The sequence below is a fragment of the Mirounga angustirostris genome, unplaced genomic scaffold (genome assembly GCF_029215605.1).
Source record: "Mirounga angustirostris isolate CCGP_5_RB_7025 unplaced genomic scaffold, mMirAng1.0.hap1 SCAF_5, whole genome shotgun sequence".
Taxonomy (NCBI): domain Eukaryota; kingdom Metazoa; phylum Chordata; class Mammalia; order Carnivora; family Phocidae; genus Mirounga; species Mirounga angustirostris.
In genome coordinates this window covers 84437690-84459245 of record NW_026991713.1, presented here as the reverse complement: position 1 = coordinate 84459245, position 21556 = coordinate 84437690, and the positions used below count along the sequence as shown (strand labels likewise).

Here is a 21556-nt window from a genome sequence, read left to right as displayed (position 1 = left end):
CTACAAATAAAAACAAAGCAAACATTCTGGTCAAAACTCAGTGGTTCCATTTTCTCTTCAGATTAATAATACCACTGGTTCTTCTATATCAGCTCTTCAGTTAAGTGTCTAGTGGTCTTGTTTTGTATCTTCCAAGTATCTACTCAAATATGAGCCCTATCCTGAAGGGACATGCTGTCAGAGACACAGCGGTACGTGGCATGCTTTTGCAGGCTTGAGAGTATTGAGTGTGGGAGAGTCGTTGGTTCTCGACCTCTGCTGCTCAGGCCTACTTCTCAACCAATGTTGTGAGGGCAGGGTGCATCGCAAATTAGACAACACTAAAATGGATTTTTCCTCTTCTGAAAGGTTGGAAACCCTTGTCTATATTAAAATTGACTAGTTTAAATTCTGTTCCCTAATATCTCTACAGAAAACAAAGGTATGTTCTGGACCCAGGACAGTACTATCCCATAAGCTTTAATGTGTTTTTTCACTATATAGAAATTAATAGCCAGTTACCCTGAAACAGCTCTGCATGGGCTTCTTTACTTGCAAGGTGATAAGATGTGCATCACTATTCAGATTAGCTTTAGATCCTATTTTCAAATATGAAGTCTCTGTGGAAGGTGTAGGCCAACAGAAAGGTTTTAAGAAATTATAAAAAAAATAACTGCAATAATTTTAATATACTGATATAAAACTTGCACAAAACAAATACTTTCTATAAATTGTATTTGTAAATTTTATATGGCATTTAAAAGTTTACATGAAACAACTGGAAAACCACTTGTTCTGTTGCAGTTATAAAGACAACACGAAAGGACAAGAAATGGATTGTATATACTTAAGCTACTGCTATAGAAGAAGGTGTGCAGTAATTTTCACCAGGTCTTTATGAGAAGTTTAGGAGGAGCAACACCTACCACTCTCAATCAGTTTCAGTGGAGTAAGCTTTTCATTCAGATCCTTTGCCTCCTTCAGGATCTTGATTAGATCTCTGCAGTGTGCTGTTATATTCTTTCACCTGCTGTAATGAGACAGGCGACTGGGATTTAAAATTAAGGACAGGCTAGTCTAAGTGGTTAAACTGGCTTAAAATGAGCCATCAACATGCGCCACCCTGAACACTGATTTAATTTGTTCTGAACCCAAACTAGGCTATTCCTCAAGTCAATCACTAAGTTATAAGCTGGTTACCAGAAGGTCTTGGGGTATGCTCTGTGAACCAGGGTGTCTGCCAGACATGACTGAGAGTTAGAAGAGAATCAGTCTATTCTTTTTTTTTTTCAGTCTTTTTTGTTATGTTAGTCACCATACATCACATCATTAGTTTTTGATGTAGTGTTCCATGATTCTTGTTTGCGTATAACACCCAGTGCTCCATGCAGAATGTGCCCTCTTTAATACCCACCACCAGGCTAACCCATCCTCCCACCCCCCTCCCCTCTAGAACCCTCAGTTTGTTTCTCAGAGTCCATAGTCTCTCATGGTTCGCCTCCCCCTCTGATTTCCGCCCCTTCATTCTTCCCCTCCTGCTATTTTCATATTTACTGGATTTGTGCTCATTGAGCAATAGTCTGAAAACTATGGCTTCCTCGGTACTCTGATTTAGAGACAAGAATGTCCTGGTCAGATATTCCTAATTATTGATTCTAGCATCCTAATTTATATATATCAGACTCTCGTTAATGTGGTCAGTATAATGCAGTATAATAAACGCATATACAAGTTTCTCTAGTTGCAAAGTTAAAATTGTAATGACCTTCACCCACCAAGGCATCAGAACTCTGTGAGGGGGTAACTGGTTAGTCCAGCTTTTCAGACACAACATACACACAGGATGAAAAAAGTTAAAATGCAGCACCAAAATACTGCTAAATTAGTGTCTTATGAGTGGTTAGCCATTATCTGGTTCAAAAATGATTGACTCTAATCTCTCTTTTGCATTAAATTTCTCTTCCCAATCAGGGACTATAAAGTATTAGAGATTAGCCTTTTTTTGTATAAACAGTATTTCTGTTCAGAGGAATTTACACCTCTCCCTTCAATTCTTAAAAACATGCCCTTAGTATAGCAATATAAAATAGATGCATACACATATCACTTTTCCTTTTATTTACCTTGTTTTAAAACTTTGAGTTACTTTTGAACCTAGAAAATGCTATTCACAGCTTGCTTAATCCATTTTGGGGTCTAATATTGCCCCCATGTAGTCCTAGCTATATATATTAGCCTATAAAAATTTAAAAACAATGAACTAGGGAGTGTTCCAGTCTAAGATGGTGACACAGGAAGATCCTGAACTCCCCTCCATGGGCACACCAAATCTACACCTATTTATAGGCAATTCCTCCTGAAGAACAACTGAGGGCTCACTGAACAGCTTCTGTACAACAACACAGACCACCTAGAGAACAGCAAGAGAGACTGAGAGGTGGTAACAAAGGGTGACCCCACCCCTGATGCTGCAAACTGCAGTGCAGAGGATAGTAACGAGGTCCAGGAGCAGATTTGTCTACCTGGGCCACAGAAAATAAAAGCCATGGTTTAAAAGAGCAACCAGAATATAAAGGAAATAGTTCTTGAACCCTGCTAACTATCTCTGGGTTGGAGGGTCCAGTGAGTACCACAGTTTATGTTCCCCCACCACCTTGACAGCATAGATGGGAGCAGGGTCCAGGCACCCTATCAGCCTACCACCTCAGTGAGCCCTGGGCCCCCAAAGCACACCAGCCCCAGCTGTCCCACCAAGGCAGCCCCATGGTGGTGCACACGAAGACAGCCCTGGTCAGTGCTCACTACAGCTGCAGCTGTCTTGCCACACTGAGGCAGGCACAAAGCACCCTGGAACACTGCAGGCCTGCACTGCTTTGGCTTCAGATGGCTTTCTAGGGCACCCCTGGCTGATGCCTTTCTTCAGATCCAGCTGCCTGGCCAGGACAACCTGGCTTACACCTGCTTCAGCTGTCCTTCCAGTGCACCGTCTAGAGAACCCTAGGGCAATCCCAGTCCATGCCCATTTCAGCTATAATTATCCTTGCCAGTTGGCGCCCTGCACAAAGCACCTAGGGACCCACCAGCCAGCAACCACTTCAGCTATGACTGCCCCCACCAGGGCACCTTCCACACACTTCAGAGCACCCCAGCTTACCCCCACTTGAGTTTCAGCCATTCTGCTAGGGTGTCCTCTGCACAGAGAACCCTGGGACCACCCACAGCTTACAACCACTTCAGCTTCAGGTGTCCTGCAGGGTGCCACTGTGCATAGAGCCCAGGGACCACACTAGCTGGCACCCACTTCAGCACTAGCTGTCCTGCCAGAGCATCCTCTGTGTGGAGAGCCACCAGCTTGAACACATTTACCTTCAGCTGTCCTGCCAGGGCACCCTCTGCAAAAAGCCTCAGGACCCACCCCCAGCCCACACCCACTTAATCTCCAACCATCCCACCAGGGCAGCCCCAGTATGGAGCACCCTGCAATCCCCAACCCATGCCAGCTACAGCTCCAGCCAGCCAGCAAGTCACCAGGCATATACAGTTCACATAGGGGACAACCACATACCAAGACCGTTCCTTCAAGTTTAGGAAAAGTAGCTGTTCTGCCTAATTCATAGAAAGACACAAAGTCAAGCAAAATGGGGAAAGGAATATGCCCCAAATGAAAGAACAAGACAAAACCTCAGAAAAAGAAATAAATGAAACAGAGATAAGCAATGTGCCTGATGAAGAATTTAAAGTAATGATCATAAAGATGGGCACTGGGTTGGAGAGAAGAGTAGAACTCAGTGAGAACTTCAACAAAGACCTGGAAAATATAAAAAACCAGAGCTGAAGAATACAACTGAAAAGAAAAAACACTAGAAGGAATCACAAATAGACTAATGAATGCAGAAGAATGATCTGGAAGATGGGGTAATGGAAAGCACCCAAGCTGACAGCAGACATAAATATTTTAATTTTTATTTCTTTTTATTAAGTAAACTCTATGCCCAACATGGGGCTTGAACTCACGACCCGGAGATCAAGAGTCACATCCTCCTTCATCTGAGCCAGCCAGGTGCCCCCCCAAAATAAAGAATTTTTTAAAATGAGGTTACGTTAAGTGATCTGTTGGACAGCATCAAGTGAATAAGCATTCATATTATAGAGGTCCCAGAAGGAGAAGAGAGAAGGTGGTAGAAAATTTATTTGAAGAATTATAGCTGGAAACTTCCCTAACCTAGGGAAGGAAACAGACATTCAGATTCATGAAGCACGTAGAGCCCCTTGAGAAGATAAACTCAAGAAGCTCAACACCACAACACATAATTAAAATGTCAAAGGCTAAAGAGATAATTGTAAAAGCAGTGAGAGAGAAACAAAAAGTTATGTTCAAGAGAAACTCCACAAGGCTATCAACTGATTTTTCAGCAGAAACTGCAGGCCTGAAGGGAAAAAAACAAAACAAAACAAAAACCCCTGCAATCAAGAATTGCACAAAGGGGCACCTGGGTGGCTCAGTTGGTTAAGCTGCTGCCTTCAGCTCAGGTCATGATCTCAGAGTCCTGGGATCGAGCCCTGTGTCAGGCTCCCTGCTCAGCAGGGAGTCTGCTTCTCCCTCTCCCTCTGCCTCTCTCTGGCTTGTTCTCGCTCTCTCTGTCAAATAAATAAAATCTTAAAAAAAAAAAAAAAAATACCCAGCAAGATTATTACTTGGAATTGAAGAAGAGATAAAGAGTTCCGAAACAAAAGTTAAAGGAATTCATCACTATTAAACTGGCATTACAAGAAGTGCTAAAGGAAATTATGAATAAAAAGATATAAAACATGGCAACATATATATATAAACCATGGAGGGGGGAATAAAAAAGAAGTTCCTTTAGAATGTGTTCAAACTTAAATGACCATCAACTCAATATAGACTGCTTTATACTTAGGATGTTATATATGAACCCAAAGTTCATATATAACCACAAACACCAAACCTAGAATAGGTAAAAAAAAAAAAAAAAAAAGGGGGGGGGAGGGAGAGTACAGTATACAGAATATAGTCAATGGTACTGTAACAGTGTTGCATGGTGACACATGGTAGCTACACTTGTGATGGGCACAGCATAATGTATAGAGTTGCTGAATCATTATGTTGTACATCCGAAACTAATATAATATTGTGTGTCAACTAAAAAAAGTAAAAAGAAATGAAAAAGAATAATAATAAAAGAGAAGGTGAAACAAAATACTACAGAAAGTCAGCAATCACAAAGAGAACCAGGGAAGGAACAGAAGAACTACAAAAACAACCAAAGAACAATCAACAAAATGGCAGTAAGTACGTAACTATCAATAATTACTTTAAATGTAAATGGTCTAAATGTTCCACTCAAAAGACACAGGGTGATGGAATGGATTAAAAAAACAAAGACAGATGTATATGCTGCCTACAAGAGACTTACTTCAGGCCTAAAGACACATACAGACTGAAAGTGAAGGAATGGAAAAACACATGCAAATGGAAGCAAAAAGGAAAAACCGGAGTAGCAGTACATACATCAGACAAAATAGACTTTAAAACTAAGACTGTATTGGGCACCTGGGTGGCTCAGCCAGTTAAGCGTCTGCCTTCGGCTCAGGGTCCTGGGATCGAGCCCCGCGTCAGACTCCCTGCTCAGCGGAGAGTCTGCTTCTTCCTCTCCCTCTGCTGCTCGCCCTGCTTGTGTGCTCTTTCTCTGTCAAATAAATAAAATCTTTAAAAAACAAACAAACAAAACTAAGACTGTATCAAGAATCAAAGAAGAACATTACATAATGATAAAGGTACCAATCCAACAAGAGGATATAAGGATTGTAAATACCTATGCACCCAACATAGGAGCATCTAAATATATCAAGCAGGAGCGCCTGGCTGACTCAGTAGGAAGAATATGTGACTCTTGGTCTTGGGGTCAGTTAGTCTGAGCCCCACACTGGATGTAGAGATTACTTAAATAAATAAAAATTTAAAAAATGCTAAGAAAAAAATACACAAAGTAAACACAACCAGATAGAGGGAGAAATGGATGGTAACACAATAATGATAGGGAACTTAAACACTTCATTTACATCAATGGATACATCATCCAAGCAGAAAGTCATAAAGGATACTGTCTTTGAATGACATGTTAGACTACATGAACATAACAGATATATACAAATATTCCATCCAAAAATAGCAGATTACACATTCAAGTGCACATGGAGCATTCTCTAGAACAGATCACATTAGGGAACAAAATAAGTCTCAATAAATTTAAGAAGACTGATGCATCTTTTCCGACCACAACAGTATGAAACTAGAAATCAATCACAAGAAAAAAAACTGGAAAAAACACAAACACATGGAGGCTAAAAAACACACTACTACACAACCAATGGGTCAACAAAGAAGACATTTAAAAAATACATGGAGACAAATGAAAATGAAAACACAATGGTCCAAAATCTTTGGGACACAGCAGAAGCAGTTCTATGACAGGTAAATTTATAGCAATATAAACCTACCTCAAGCAACAAGAAAAATCTCAAGTAAACAATCTAACCTCATACCCAAAGGAAACAGAGAACGAAACCCAACATAAGTAGTAAGGATATAATGAAGATCAAAGCAGAAGTAAATGAAAGAGAGACTAAAGAAAAAAAGATGATCAAGGAAACCAAGAGCTGGTTCTTTGAAAAGATAAATGAAATTGATGAACTTTTACCCAGACTCACCAAGAAAAAATGAGAGGAGCCAAATAAAATCAGAAATGAAAGAGAGGTAACAATTGACACCACAGAAATACAAAGGACTGTAAGAGAGTATTATGAAAAATCATATGCCAACAAATTGGACAACCTAGAATAAATGGATAAATTCCTAGAAACATAGAATTTTCCAAAACTGAATAAGGGAGAAATAGAAGTCTGAACAGACCAATTACTAGTAACAAGATGGAAGTGATAATCAAAAAATTACCAACAAAGTCCAAGACCAGATGGATTCTTAGGTACATGCTACCAAACACTCAAAAAAGAGTTAGTATCTATTCTCCTCAAACTATACCAAAAAAATAGAAGTGGAAGTAAGGCTTCCAAATACATTCCATGAGGCCAGACTTAGCCTGATAGCAAAACCAGACAAAGACAACAGACAAAAAGAAAACTACAAGCCAGTATCCACAATGCACATAGATGCAAAAATCCTCAACAAAATATTAGCAAACCACTTTTAGCAATACATTAAAAGGATTATTCATCACAATCAAGTAGAAGTGATTCTGTGGATACATGGATAGTTCAATATTTGCAAATCAATTACACATTTATAAGAGGAAGGATAAAAACCATATGATCTCAATAGATGCAGAAAAAGTATTTAACAAAATTCAACATCTGTTCATGATAAAAACTCAACAAAGTGAGTTTAGAGGGAACATACCTCAACATAATAAAGGCCATACTTGAAGATTTTGCAGCCTACATTCAATGGTGAAAAAGTGGCAACTTTTGCTCTATGATCAGGAGCAAAACAAGGATTCCACTGTCATCACTTTTATTCAACATAGTACTGGAAGTCCTAGCCACAGCAATAAGAAATAAAAGAAACCCATATTGGTAAGGAAGAAGTTAAAATGCCACCATTTACAGGTGACATAATACTATACAAAGAAAACCCTAAAGACTACACCAAAAAGTATTAGAATAAATGAATTCAGTAAAGTTACAGGATACAAAATTAATATATAGAAATCAGCTACATTTCTATACACTAATGAAGTAGCAGAAAAATAAATTAAAAACACAATTCCATTTACAACTGTGCCAAACATAATAAAATACCCAGGAATAAACTTAACCAAGGAGGCAAAAGAACGTGTACTCTGAGAACTATAAAACACTGATGAAAGAAATTGAAGATTACAGAAGCAAATGGAAAGACAATGCTCATGGGTTGGAAGAATACTGGTAAAATACCTACTCCACAAAGCAATCTACAGATGCAGTGCAATCTCCATCAAAATACCAACAGCATTTTTCACAGAACTAGAACAAATGATCCTAAAATTTGTGTGGAACCACAAAAGACCTCAAACAGCCAAAGAAATCTTAAGAAGAACACAGCTGGATTTCAAATCCCACATTTCAAGATATACCACCAGTGTAATAATCAAAACAGTATGTTACTGGCACAAAAATAGACACAGATCAATGGAACAGAATAGACGGCCCAGAAATAAACCCACACTTCTATGGTCAGTTAATCTATGACAAAGGATGCAAGAAAATACAATAAAGAAAAAGATGGTCTCTTCAATAAATGGTGCTGGGAAAACTGGACAGCTACATGCAAAACAATGAAACTGGACAACTTTCTTATACCATATACAAAACCAAACTCAAAATGGATTAAAGACCTAAACATGAAACCTCAAACCATACAATGTCAGAAAAGGACATAGACAATAATTTCTTTGACATTGGTCATAGCAACATTTTTCTAGATATGTCTCCTAACACAAGAGAAACAAAAGCAAAAATAAATTACTGGGATCACACCAGAATAAAAGGCTTTTGCACAATGAAGAAAATCATCAAGCTTTTACACAATGAAGAAAATCATCAACAAAACTAATAACCTACTGAATGGGAGAAGATATTTGCAAATGACATATTCAATAAAGGGTTAGTATCCAAAATAGATAAAGAACTTACTAACTCAACACCAAAAAAAGCCCCAAATAATCCAATTAAAAAATGGGCAAAGGACCTGAATAGACATTTTTCCAAAGAAGACATACAAATAGCCAATAGAAACATGAAAAGATGCTCACTATCACTAAACATCAGGGAAATACAAATGAAAACCACAGTGAGGTATCACTTCACACCTGTCAGAAGGGTTAAAATCCAAAAGACAAGAAACAACAAGGGCTGATGAGGATGGGGAGAAAAGGGAACCCTTTTGCATCATTGGTGGGAATACAACTGGTGCAGCCACTGTGGAAACCAGTATGGTGGTTCCTCAAAAAATTAAAAATAGAATTACCATGTGATCCAGTAATTCCACTGGGTATTTACCCAAAGAAATTGAAAACACTAATTTAAAAGATATATGTACTCCTATGTTTATAGCCAAGATATGGAAGCAACCCAAGTGTCCATTGACGGATGGATAAAGAAGATGTGGTATGTATATACAATGGAATGTTACTCAGCCATAAAGAAGAATGAGATCTTGCCATTTGCAACAATACGAATGGACAGAGGGTATTATGCTAAGTGAAATAAGTCAGACAAAGACAATACCATAGGATTTCACTTATATGTAGAATCTAAGAAACAAAACAAAGGAATAAGCAGAAAGCAGAAACTGACCCACAAATACAGAAAACAAACCGACGTTTGCCAGAGGGGAGGGAGGTGGGGGGATGGGTCAAATGGCTGGAGGGCAGTGGGAGTGCGGGCTTACAGTTATGGAATGAGTAAGTCATGCGGTGAGAGGTACAGCACAGGGAATATAGAGTCAGAGGTACTGTAACAGCACCGCACGGTGACGGACGGTAGCTGTACCTGTGGGCAGCACAGTGCGCAGACTTACGGAATCACTACGTTGTACACCTGACACTAACGTAACACTACTTCAGTTAGAAAAACTGTGAACTCACCAACGTCTTCACAACAATTATCACACATTCTGTTGCATGCTTCTGAATTCCACACTTCATCAAAATGCTGAGCTATCAATACACGGCGACACCTGCAAACACATTGAGAGATACAAATTATTAAATGACCTAAGAAGTTTTAAGAATGCCTATTTCAAAACACAGAGTTATAGACTATATTAGTTTCCTAATGCTGTCATAACATTACCACAAGCTTAGTGGCTTAAAACAACACAGATTTATTATCTTAAATTTCTATAGGAGTCTGACATGGGTCTCTCTGGCTTAAAATCAAGGTGTCAGCAGGGATGGATTTCTTCTGGAGGCTCTAAGGGAGAATCTGTTTCCTTGTCCCTTCCAGTTTCTAGAGAATGCGTGAATTCCTTGGCCATGCCTCCCTTTCCTCCATCTTCAAAGCCAGTGAGTATCATTCTGACCTTCCCTGCTTCCTTCCACATTTAAGGACCCTTATGATTATACTGGACCCATCCAAACAACCCAGGGTTATATCCCAATTTTAAGCTCAGCTGATTAGCAACCTTAATTCACATTTGCAATCTTAATTCTCTTTTGCCATCAAGGTAAATTACAGTTTCCAGGAATTTGGATGTAGACAGCTTTGGGGAACTATTCTTCTGTCTACTACTTACAATTTTTTCCATATGTACCTGATAAACATTGCTTTTAGAAGTTGTCTGGGATTCACTTTGAGATTCAGTATTTTGCAGCTATTAAGAGACTCTTCCTGATATTAAAGCATTTTCTTATATTTTACAGTATCAGTTTGACTCTAAATCCCAAAATAAGCTTCTTGAGAGTTTATTGGATATCTAAGGAAATTTTCATTTTCTTATTATCTAGATTGTTGCACCACCTATAGAAAAGAAATGACATTTTCTGTCACTGTCCAGTAACTGCTTATCAGTTCAAAATTTTTGAATCCTTTTTAGGATGGCAATAAGAGTATAAAGATAACTACTACTGAAAAGGGACCTAAAGGTCTAAAACCACCCTAAATAGATTTAAATCTCTTTCTCTCTCTTTTTTTTTTTTTTTTGAAGATTTTATTTGAGAGCCAGAGAGCATAAGCGGGCATAGGTGGGGTGGGGGGAGGGGCAGAGGGAAAGGGAGACGCAGACTCCCTGCTGAGCAGGGAGCCTGAGGCACTGACCTGAGCCAAAGGCAAATGCTTAACCAACTGAGCCACCCAGACACCCCTAAATTTATTTCTTAAGGAAAAACTTAACCCTGCTCTCAACTATTTCATCAACCCATCAGCTGGTGAGATGGTACCTGTTACCGAGCCAAGCTCAGCTCTCAAAATGCCAACCGTATATACCTTTCCAAAATTAGTAAAGCATGTAGCTGTATGCCAGAGCCAGAGAGAAAAGGCTTGGACTCACTGTCAATTTAGATCAAAACTTTCAATAAAAGGGGGATGGGTGAAATAGGTGAAGGGGATTAAGAGGTACAATCTTCCAATTATAAAATAATCAGGGGATAAAATATACAGCAGAGGGAATACAGTCCATTATATTGTAACAACTCTGTAAGGTGACAGAGGGTCCCTAGACTCACTGTGGTGACCATTTCAAAATGTATATGAATACTGATTCACTATGTTGTATACCTGAAACTAATACAATATTGTATGTCAATTATTCTTCAATTTAAAAAAATCATCCCAATATGCTTGTTTTACTGCGGCGCCTGGGTGGCTCAGTTGGTTAAGCGACTGCCTTCGGCTCAGGTCATGATCCTGGAGTCCCTGGATTGAGTCCCGCATCGGGCTCCCTGCTTGGCAGGGAGTCTGCTTCGCCCTCTGACCCTATCCCCTCTCATGTGTTCTTTCTCTCTCATTCTCTCTCTCTCAAATAAATAAAATCTTTAAAAAACAAAATGCTTGTTTTACTTAAATAAAAAAGAAAGAACAATAAAAAATAGTTTTGGAGGATTATCAGGGAGAGAGAGCATCTCTTCTTGAATTAAGGCAGATCTGAGGGTTCATGTACTGGTTCCCACCCTTCAGACATTTGCTTTTACAGGTTTGTACTTGATATTCTACCAGTGTATTTACTTACTGAGCAAGTATTCAAAGTAATTTCATAGACTTTCATATAGTGCTTATGTTTAAATAACAAGTTATAAAAATGTATGTGGCTTACTTGCTTATGTTTTGACAGTATGATACCATCTCATAAAAGCTTCTGTTGTCCCATATTTTCCATCATCATCACTGAACTTATTCTGAATATATCTCCAAAGCCATAATACAAAATACAGTCCGCTTTCATGTCATCTCGACCTATAGTGTGAGAAATCTTGAGATTGCATAATTACTTGAAAATTTCAAAATATGCAAAAATAATATATATAAAATCAGCTGGCAACACTTTATAGTCTAAATATATCACATCTAGAAATTTCAGAGATGTGCAAGGTAATTTGTAGCAACTGCCCTCAAATTTTAAAAAGAAAAAAATGACTACAGAGACATCAACAATCAGCTTAAAAAATATGTGCATAAATAATCTAGTTATTGAAGTTATAAATTTGAAACCACTAATTAGAAATTCAGAAGGCAAAGATGAACATCAAATTATCTTAGCAAACACAGGAAACAATTCATAACACTCCCATATAAGTAAGATAAGCATTTAAATACATAAGTACAAATAAGTATAAAACTGCAAAAAAAGACTTCATTGTTCTAAAAATACTAGCTAATAAAAACAGAATCGTTAAACCTCATCTACAGTGTGTTTTCTAGAAAAGCTTTGTTAAAAGTTACTTCCGGATAGGAGTTATACATACCTGCACATCCACGCTCTTGGTAATAATTTTCAATAGATTTACTCATTGAATGATGAATAACAAACCTCACATCTGCTATATCAATTCCCATACCAAATGCAACCTGTTTACTGTTGCCACTAGTAATTAAAATGTTTAACATTATATGTTAATTAAATCAAGTTAAAATATTTTAAAATGTTAATTAGACTTCTATTGAAGATATATACTTAACCTGAATTTCACTGGCTGACCATCTTCGATGAACATTGGTCTTATCTTCTGGTTCCATATTGGCATGGTACGCTCCTGCGTGAATTCCCAGCTTCTGTAAACTAACTGTAACTTGCTTGGAGTCTAAGAAAAGCAATATATTCCTGTAGTAAAATACGTCCAACTGTTAGATATATATAATTTTTTAACATACATTCAAGATACTGATTAATACAATGCATGGGGGGAAAAGATTTAGAAAAGATTCCAAGGTCCTGAACATATATGACTTTCTGGTATAATTCAAGATTTGATCAGCAGCTTGCTCTAAAGCACAAATAAGCCCTGGGCCACCAGTGTTGGTTCCCATTACCTAGTTTTTCTCTCGAGTATGATGTGAAAAGTTTCCTGTGCAAGTGACTGGGGACCTGCACTGAACACAGGTAACAGATTTCTCTATTTGCAGGGCTGGCCTAAACTTCTCATGTGCTGACTGATATACCCTCTGAAGCTCCAGGTGGAATAAAAAGCTGCAGTCTTTCTCAAATTTGACCCCGGAGCTCCTTTCACCCAGTACACCATTAATATCTCCTGAAAATCTGTAGAAGAGCTTTGAAATGCTACTTTTACACAAACTCTGTGCTTCAGTAACACCTGTCTATGCATTAATCCTGGAACACATAGACAAATACTCTCAACTCCATCTACAGTTAATTCATTCAATATGTACTATTTATTCCTTAATGTGTCCTTTGCTATTAAAGGTCTGTTTTTTACATTCTTTCAGAAAATCACCGTTTAACCTTCTATCTTATACACAGTGGATACTTACTAAACATGTGCTGTTGATAATTAGCATTATGTCATTAGGTCCACTACTTAAAGCAATTAGGTGTAAATAAACAAAAATAAATCAGTGTGACTCTTATAATCTGTCCCATGAGCAAATGACACACCCAATTTCTAAGATCACCAAGCAAATTCATTTTATCATACCATTTTCAAGTATCTTCTGCCATATACTAATATTTTTGGCTGCTAATCATTCATTGGTAGATTAGTGTAATATTGGTTACTTTTCAAAAGTTCTGAGTCTTCAAAGTTGGTTTGTTTTCATATTACCTCACTGCCCTTTGTATCTCCCATTAATGACCTTTACAATACCCTCTATAAAAACTTCAGTGTTGGAGGGCTTCTGCCGAATCTAAGAAAAAGCTAACTTGTTACACAGTATATTAATAGGACCATCCATGTAGCCATTTGCTTACAACTTTCAGGGTGCCATGCTTTTACGGGCACAGTGCTTTTTCTCTTACTCTTATATTCACCTCCTCTGACCCTGCCACCTCCCAGGCTCTTCTTGATCCTTGGTTGTGAATTTGCCAGGGATGAGGAGGCACAGAAGCAGTGAACAACTTAAAAAGATGGAGACATTTTTATTTTCTGATGCTATTTTTATAAAAACATAAAACATGGCATTAATAACTTCAGTGAAAACTCAGAAAAATATTGTCTATTCTTAAAAGGATGAGAAACAATGAAAAAACAGCTGTTAAGTTATATAATCTAAATAGAATATTAGCAAATCTTTAATGGTGTATTAATGTGGTATTTTTTAAAAATATTTTATTTATTTATTTGACAGAGAGATAGAGAACACAAGTAGGCAGAGCGGCAGACAGAGGGAGAGGAAGAAGCAGACTCTCCGCCAAGAAGGGAGCCTGATGTGGGGCTCGATCCCAGCACCCTGGGATCATGACCTGAGCCGAAGGCAGCCGCTTAAAGACTGAGCCACCCAGGCGCCCCAAGTTGAGTTATTTTTAAATGACTTCAATAGAGATGTCATTAGGGTCCTTGGTATCAATCTTCACCTTCCCTCCATACCTGCACAAGAATGTGCATCAATTTCACAAGGCGATGTCTTTTATTTAACCCAGCAAAGGATTATGCAGCAACAGAGATACATGAAGAAAGCATTAATTACTGATCTGCTTATAATCACCTCCTGATTTTAAAAACTTTTAAACAGAGTTAACTGTTACTCATGTAAATAAACATAATGAAAAGGCAACCCCAGCTGCAATCCTTCACGAAAGTAATAAACTGACATAGAAGTTACCTCATAATAAAGATTCGGCCGATTAAAAGAAGCCGTGAAAGTAAAACACTTGTCCACACACAGTATTTTCTGGGCATCCTTCAGAACATGGCTTGTCGCAGTTGCAGTCAGCCCTACTAGTGCGGTGTTAGGGAACTGCCGCTTCAAGATACCAAGTGCCTTGTAATCTGGAAAAGAGAAAACGCCAAGTGGCTCACTTCCTACCTGTAAGGAGTAAGTGACATCTTACCAGTAAGCAGTTAAGCAATGGTTGCTGGATTTCCTTTCCCCGCTCGAGATATCTAATCTGCCGTGGCTGCCCAGCCTTTCGGAGTAGGCAGGCTACTTCTAACTGGTTCTTCAGAAACACTGTTCTGGCCCGCAGGCGAACTCGCTGTTGAAGAGAGGGAATACTAACACTAATACTATTTCCAGTAAGCTGCGCGCTGGTCTGCACCCTCTGACCAGGGGCTCCAAGAGGCAGTGGGAGTGGCCGTAGCGTGCGGAATCTCTTACAACTGACAAGAGGTAAAAGAGGCCATCAGCCGAACCCCTGCTACCACCACTATCCTCCACGTGTGGCAAAATCACACCAGAAAGCTTTTGGTGAATGCGCTGGGTTTTATAGAACTTATTTCCGGAAAACCATTCTGGGCTCATATTTGTCATGAACGTTTCCATCACTAGAAGAGCTGTCCTTAAGTACTTGAACTACTTGGAGAAAGTGGAAAGGAACTGTGGTCAAAACTGCTAAATGCAAAGCTAGAGGACTACTATAAAAACAGAGAAGGTTGCTGTTGGGGAAGTCGTGAAGGTTTCAAGGAGGTAACATTTGAATTGGGTCTGGAAGGACACAAGCTCACTAGGAAGGGCAGAAGAAACCACCAGGCAGAGACACGCACATACACTGCAAAGACACCAGCATGAAATGACCTGTCATAGTCAGACAACAGCCAGCAGGTCCGTCGGGCTAACTCACAGGGTGTCGAGCTGGGTGCATCTACTGTCAACTCTAGGAAGCTGGGAACCACGTTCCCTGTATGGCTCCAGGTGAGGGCTGGCCCAAAAGAGGACCTTGTGCAAGGTAGGGCAAGCAGAAGTGAACCAGCTGCCATGACTCTCTGAAGACCTCTCCAGGCAGATGGGATGAGGGACAGATGCAGAGGTGCCCAGCCAGTTCTAGCTTGTCCTGGTTTTTTTCCACTCTTCCTTCAGTTCTTCTTCCCAACTGTAGGCCTTGCCCACCAACGGGCCCCACTAGATGCTTGGCAGCAGACCCACAGTGCTGATAGCTACTCAGAGGACAGCACTTACCAGAGACATCTCAGGAGCCTCCCTTTGTGGCTCCCTCTGGCACTGGCCATGCCAGGTGGACTCCCCTACAAGCTCCAGTTGATCTCCCACACCAGTGCTTCAGGAAACCAGGGACTTTTCTCTGATCCTCCATCCTTCACATCCCCTGCTCCTCACAGCATTGTACGGGGTCTGCTTCCTAACATAAATCCCTGATCACCTGCCATTCACAGTAGCTCTGCTTCCCTGCCTGCACCTTGACTGATACCGTTACCCTGAAGAGCATAAAAAGGCAGGCTTAAGTAAGACTGGGAACAACATGGTCCATTGACTCTAAGGAGCTAGGACTTTATTCTATAGGAAATGAGTCACCATGTAATTTTTAAAGCGCACAAGGGATATAAAGATTCATCTTTTGGTGGCAGTGCAAAGTATGGGCTGGAAGAGGCAAAGACTAAAGAAAGGAAGATTAGTTCAAAGATGGCAGCAGCAGACCAGAGACCCAGTAAGAATAGGAAACAAGGCATGACAATGAGGATAGAGCAGAAGGAAGAGACTGAATAGAAACCCAAGAACCAGAGCCCAATAAGTCTTGGTGACAATTGGGATATGGGCCTAAAGGAGGCAGAGTGGGGAGCAGGGGGAAGGAAAGAGTCCAAGATTCATCTATTCCTGTCAAGCATGTCTCCAGGCACTAAAGATTTTTTTTCATTTTTTTAATTTAAATTCAATGAATTAACATGTAATGTATTATTGGTTTCTGAGGTAGAGGTCAGTGATTCATCAGTCTTATATAATACCCAGTGCTCGGGGCGCCTGGGTGGCTCAGTCGTTAAGTGTCTGCCTTCGGCTCAGGTCATGATCCCAGGGTCCTGGGATCGAGCCCCGCATCGGGCTCCCTGCTCCACGGGAGGCCTGCTTCTCCCTCTTCCACTCCCCCTGCTTGTGTTCCCTCTCTCCCTATCTCTCTGTCAAATAAATAAATAAAATCTTTAAAAAAAAAAAAATACCCAGTGCTCATTACGTCACGTGCCCTCCTTAATGTCTATCACCCAGTTATCCCATCCCCTCACCTCCTTCCCCTCCAGCAACCCTCAGTTTGTTTCCTGTGATTAAGAGTCTCTTATGGTTTGTCTCCCTCTCTGATTTCATCTTTATTTTTTCCCCTCTTCCCCTATGATCCTGTTTTGTTTCTTAAATTCCACATATAAGTGATATCATATGATAGTTGTCTTTCTCTGACTGACTTGTTTCACTTAGCATAATACCCTCTAGTTCCATCCACGTCATTGCAAACGGCAAGATTTCATTTTTTTGACGGCAGAGTAGGATTCCATTGTGTATATATACCACATCTTCTTTATCCATTCATCTGTTGATGGATATCTGGGCTCTTTCCATAGTTTGGCTACCGTGGACACTGCTGTTATAAAAATTGGGGTGCAGGCGCCCCTTTGTTTCACTACTTTTGTATCTTTGGGGTAAATACCCAGTAGTGCAATTGCTGGGCCATAGAGTAGCTTTATTTTCAACTTTTTGAGGAACCTCCATACTGTTGTCCAGAGTGGCTGCACCAGCTTGCATTCCCACCAACAGTGTAGGAGGGTTCCCCTTTCTCCACATCCTCGCCAACATCTGTCATTTCCTGACTTGCTAATTTTAGCCATTCTGACTGGTGTGAGGTGGTATCTTGTTGTGGTTTTGATTTGTATTTCCCTGATGCTGAGTGATGTGGAGCATTTTTTCATGTGTCTTTTGGCCATTTGGCTGTCTTCTCTGGAGAAATGTTCAGGTCTTCTGTCCATTTCTTGACTGGATTATCTGTTCTTTGGGTGTTGAGTTTGAGAAGTTCTTTATACATCTTGGATACTAGCCCTTTATCTGATAAGACATTTGGAAATATCTTCTCCCATTCTGCCAGTTGTCTTTTGGTTTTGTCGACTTTACTGTCCAGGCACTGAAGATTAAGTGGTGAACAAGACAGAGATGCTATGCAAATGGAAGTACAATTCAAGCAAAGAAACCAGACAAAACAAAGAGTAAACTAATAAGTACGTTATTATCCAAGAGTGAGAAGGGCTCATAGTGGTAAGCCCAGTGTAGTGGGAGTACGACCAGAGAGGAAGGAAGAATAGGAAATTGGGTAGAGACAAACAGGGACAGACCACATATTGCCTTACGGACCCCAGTTAAGAATATGAAATTTATTCTAAGTACAAAGATCTATGGGATTGCCTGGGTGGTTCAGTCAGTTAAGCGTCTGCCTTTGGCTCAGGTCATGATCCCAGGGTTCTGGGATTGAGCCCCACGTCAGGCTCCTTACTCAGCGGGAACCTGCTTCTACCTCTGCCTGCCGCTCCCCCTGCTTGTGTGTGCTGTCTCTCTCTTTCTCTCTCTGATGAATAAATAAAATCTTTAAAAAAAAAAAAAAAAGAAGAAGAAGATCTGCCAGGTAGTTTAGGAAGAGAAGTACCAGAGTTTGAGCTATTATTTGTTCTCAGCTCCAACTCCATCCACCGTTCTGTACCCTGCTCTGTGGTGCTAGAGTGGGGAATCTGCACACTCCATTTTTGCTTTGCCAGCTGGCCCTAGAAAGACAGAGTACAAGCCTGGGGGAGGAAGAAGGGTCTTGCTCCTTCCTTTTTGCTTCATGTGGGCTTGCTTGTGTTCTCAAGAACATCACCCCAGAAGGTTTCTTCATCCCTACTGCAGCACTATGTCTTCATAGGAGCAGCTGAATACAGTTGACCATTTTTCCAAGCTTTGGGGAACCCACTTCATCACAGGTTCCCCCGCACTAAGAGACACCAGCACCAGGGTGCTGTGCCTCCTCAGAGGTCAGAGTTTCAGCTCCACAAAGACCCTCCTCTCAAGCTTATTACTTCCAACCTTGTCTTCCTGTTCAGGAACAAGACAAGGATGCCCACTCTCACCAGTGTTATTTAACATACCTTTGGAAGTCCTGGCCATGGAAATTAGGCAAGAAAAAGAAATAAGAGGCACCAAATTGAAACAGAATAAATAAAACCATCACTATTTGCAGATGACATGAAATTATACACAGGAAATCTTGATTCCGCCAAAAACTCATTAGAACTAAAATTCACTAAAGTAACAGAACACAAAATCACTATACAAAAATCAGTTGGGTTTCTATATACTAATAACAAACCATTAGAGAAAAGAAAACAATTCCATTTACAATTACATGAAGAAGAATAAAATATCGAGGGGTAAATTTAACCAAGGAGGTAAAAGACCTATACATTAAAAACTATAAGACACTGATAAAAGAAACTGAAGATAACACAAATAAATGGAAAGATATTCTGTGTCCATGAACTGGAAGATTTAACACTGTTAAAATTTCCATATACCTAGAGCAGTCTATAGATTCTATAGATTCAATGTAATCCCTATCAAGAATCCAAAGGCATTTTCACAGAACTAGAAACAACCATCCTAAAACCACAAAAGGCCCCAGTAGTCAAAGCAATCCTGAGAAAGAAGAAAAAGCTGGAGGCATTGAACTTCCTGATTTCAAACTATATTACAAAGCTATAGTAATCAAAACAGTATGGTATTAGCATAAAAACAGAAACATGGATCAACAAAACAGAGCAGACAACCCAGAAATAAACCCACACATATATGGTCAATTAATTTATGATAAAGGAGTCAAGACTATACAATGGGGAAGCAAGACTCTTCAATAAATGGTGTTGGGAAAACTAGCCAGCCACATACAAAAGAATGAAACTGGACCCTTACACCATATACAAAAATAAACTTAAAAAGGATTAAAGTCTTAAACATAAGACCTGGAACCATAACACTACTAGAAGAAAACATAGGGGATAAGTTCCCGACACTGATCTTGGCAATCATTTACTGGATTTGACATCAAAAGCAAAGGCAACAAAAGCAAAAATAAGTGGGATTACGTCAAACTAGAAAATGATTCTGTATGGCAAAGGAAACCATCAACATAATGAAAAGGCAACCTATGGACTAGGAGTAAATATTTGCAATTATCTGATAAAGGGTTAACATAAAAACTATACAAAGAACTCATTCAACTCAATAGCAAAAAACCTCAAAAAAATATGAGTGAAAAATAGGCAGAGGATCTGGGAACACATTTTATTCCAGAGAGACATACAAATAGCCAACAGGTGCATGAAAACGTGTTCAGTATCACTAATCATCAGTAAAATGCAAATCAAAACCACAATGAAATATCACCTCACACCTATTAGAATGGCTATCGTCAAAAACACAAGAAATAACAAGCGTGGGAGAAAAGAGAACCCTGGTGCACTGTTGGTAGCAATATAAATTGGTACAGCCACTATGGAAGACAGTGCGGAGGTTCCTCAAAAAATTAAAACTAAAACTATCATATGATCCAACAATTCCACTTCTGGGTATTATCCAAAGGAAACAAAATCACTATCTTGAAAAAGACATCTACACCTCTATGTTCACTACAGCATTATTTATAATAGCCAAGACAGAAACAATCTAAGTGTGCACTGATACATGGATAAAGAAAATATGGTATGTATATATACATACACACACGATGGAATATTATTTGGCCATAAAAAATAAGAAAATTCTGCCATTTGCAACAGCATGGATGGACCCTGAGAGCATTATGCTAAGTGATATAAGTCAGAGAAAGACAAACACTGTATGATATCACTTATATGTGGAATCTTAAAAAAAACTCAAAGATACAGAGAACACCCTCATGGTTGCCAGAGGTGAGGGATGGGGGTGGGCAAAATGGGTGAAGGGGATCAAAAGATTCAAACTTCTAAATATACAAGGAGGCTTGGGGATGTAATGTGCAACCTACTGACTATAGTTACAATACTGTACTATATTTTTGTAAGATGCTAAGGGAATAAATCTAAAACGTTCTCATGAGGACAAAATATTTTGTAACTATGTGTGGTGAAGGATATAAGTGATCATACTGTAATAATCACATCCCAATATATACACACATCAAATACCTACCTACCTTATACAATTAAAACAATGTTACATATCAATAATATCTCAAAATTTTTTTAAGATGGGTACACATTTCCAATAAACAATTAGGAACATAAATCTGCAGCTGAAGAGGAAGAGGACTAGATACGGGAACAACTGATGACAGGTGGCAGCTTATCTGCAGAGACAATGCAAGTAACACACAAGCAAGGGTTCTCATCCGAAGTGATCAGACCACTGAGGCTGGAAAAACAGGGCAAAGGTGAGAAACCTGGTGTTTTCAGTAGCTACAGATAACAACTCTTCGGAGTAGTCTGATTAACATGGTGGGGTCTCCAGTTTAAAGGACAATATATATACTGCCTAAGGCATTTAAATCAAAATTAAAAAAAATAACTGTGCCCCCAATAATTCTGAAGGTAGAGAACTGTGTGTCTTCAGGCCACGAGTCCACCATGTCTGGGGAAGTGTAAGAAAAGGTGAGAAGAGATCAGAACCACAGGGAACACTA

The 21556-nt window shown here is 39.4% G+C and overlaps 1 protein-coding gene across 5 annotated transcripts in view; it reads right to left on the bottom strand.

Annotated features, from left to right (window-relative positions):
* LOC135364455 (ATP-dependent DNA helicase Q1-like) overlaps positions 1-21556 on the bottom strand; it is a 47196-nt gene that overhangs the window by 3671 nt on the left and 21969 nt on the right. For 2 of the 5 annotated variants that reach the window (XR_010411597.1, XR_010411595.1), the window contains exons 4-10: positions 14767-14933; positions 12670-12811; positions 11807-11946; positions 9642-9733; positions 5552-5687; positions 906-1009; positions 502-599 (exon numbers count right to left, since the gene is read on the bottom strand). Coding sequence is in view for 1 of the 5 variants with exons in the window: in XM_064591517.1 (XP_064447587.1) it covers positions 13771-13851; positions 14767-14933 (248 nt within the window). In the remaining 4 variants the exon portion in view is untranslated. Of the gene's footprint in view, positions 1-501; positions 600-905; positions 1010-5551; positions 5688-9641; positions 9734-11806; positions 11947-12669; positions 12812-13457; positions 13852-14766; positions 14934-21556 lie in introns of those variants that run through there. The other 3 variants (XR_010411598.1, XR_010411596.1, XM_064591517.1) reach the window with 2 other exon arrangements.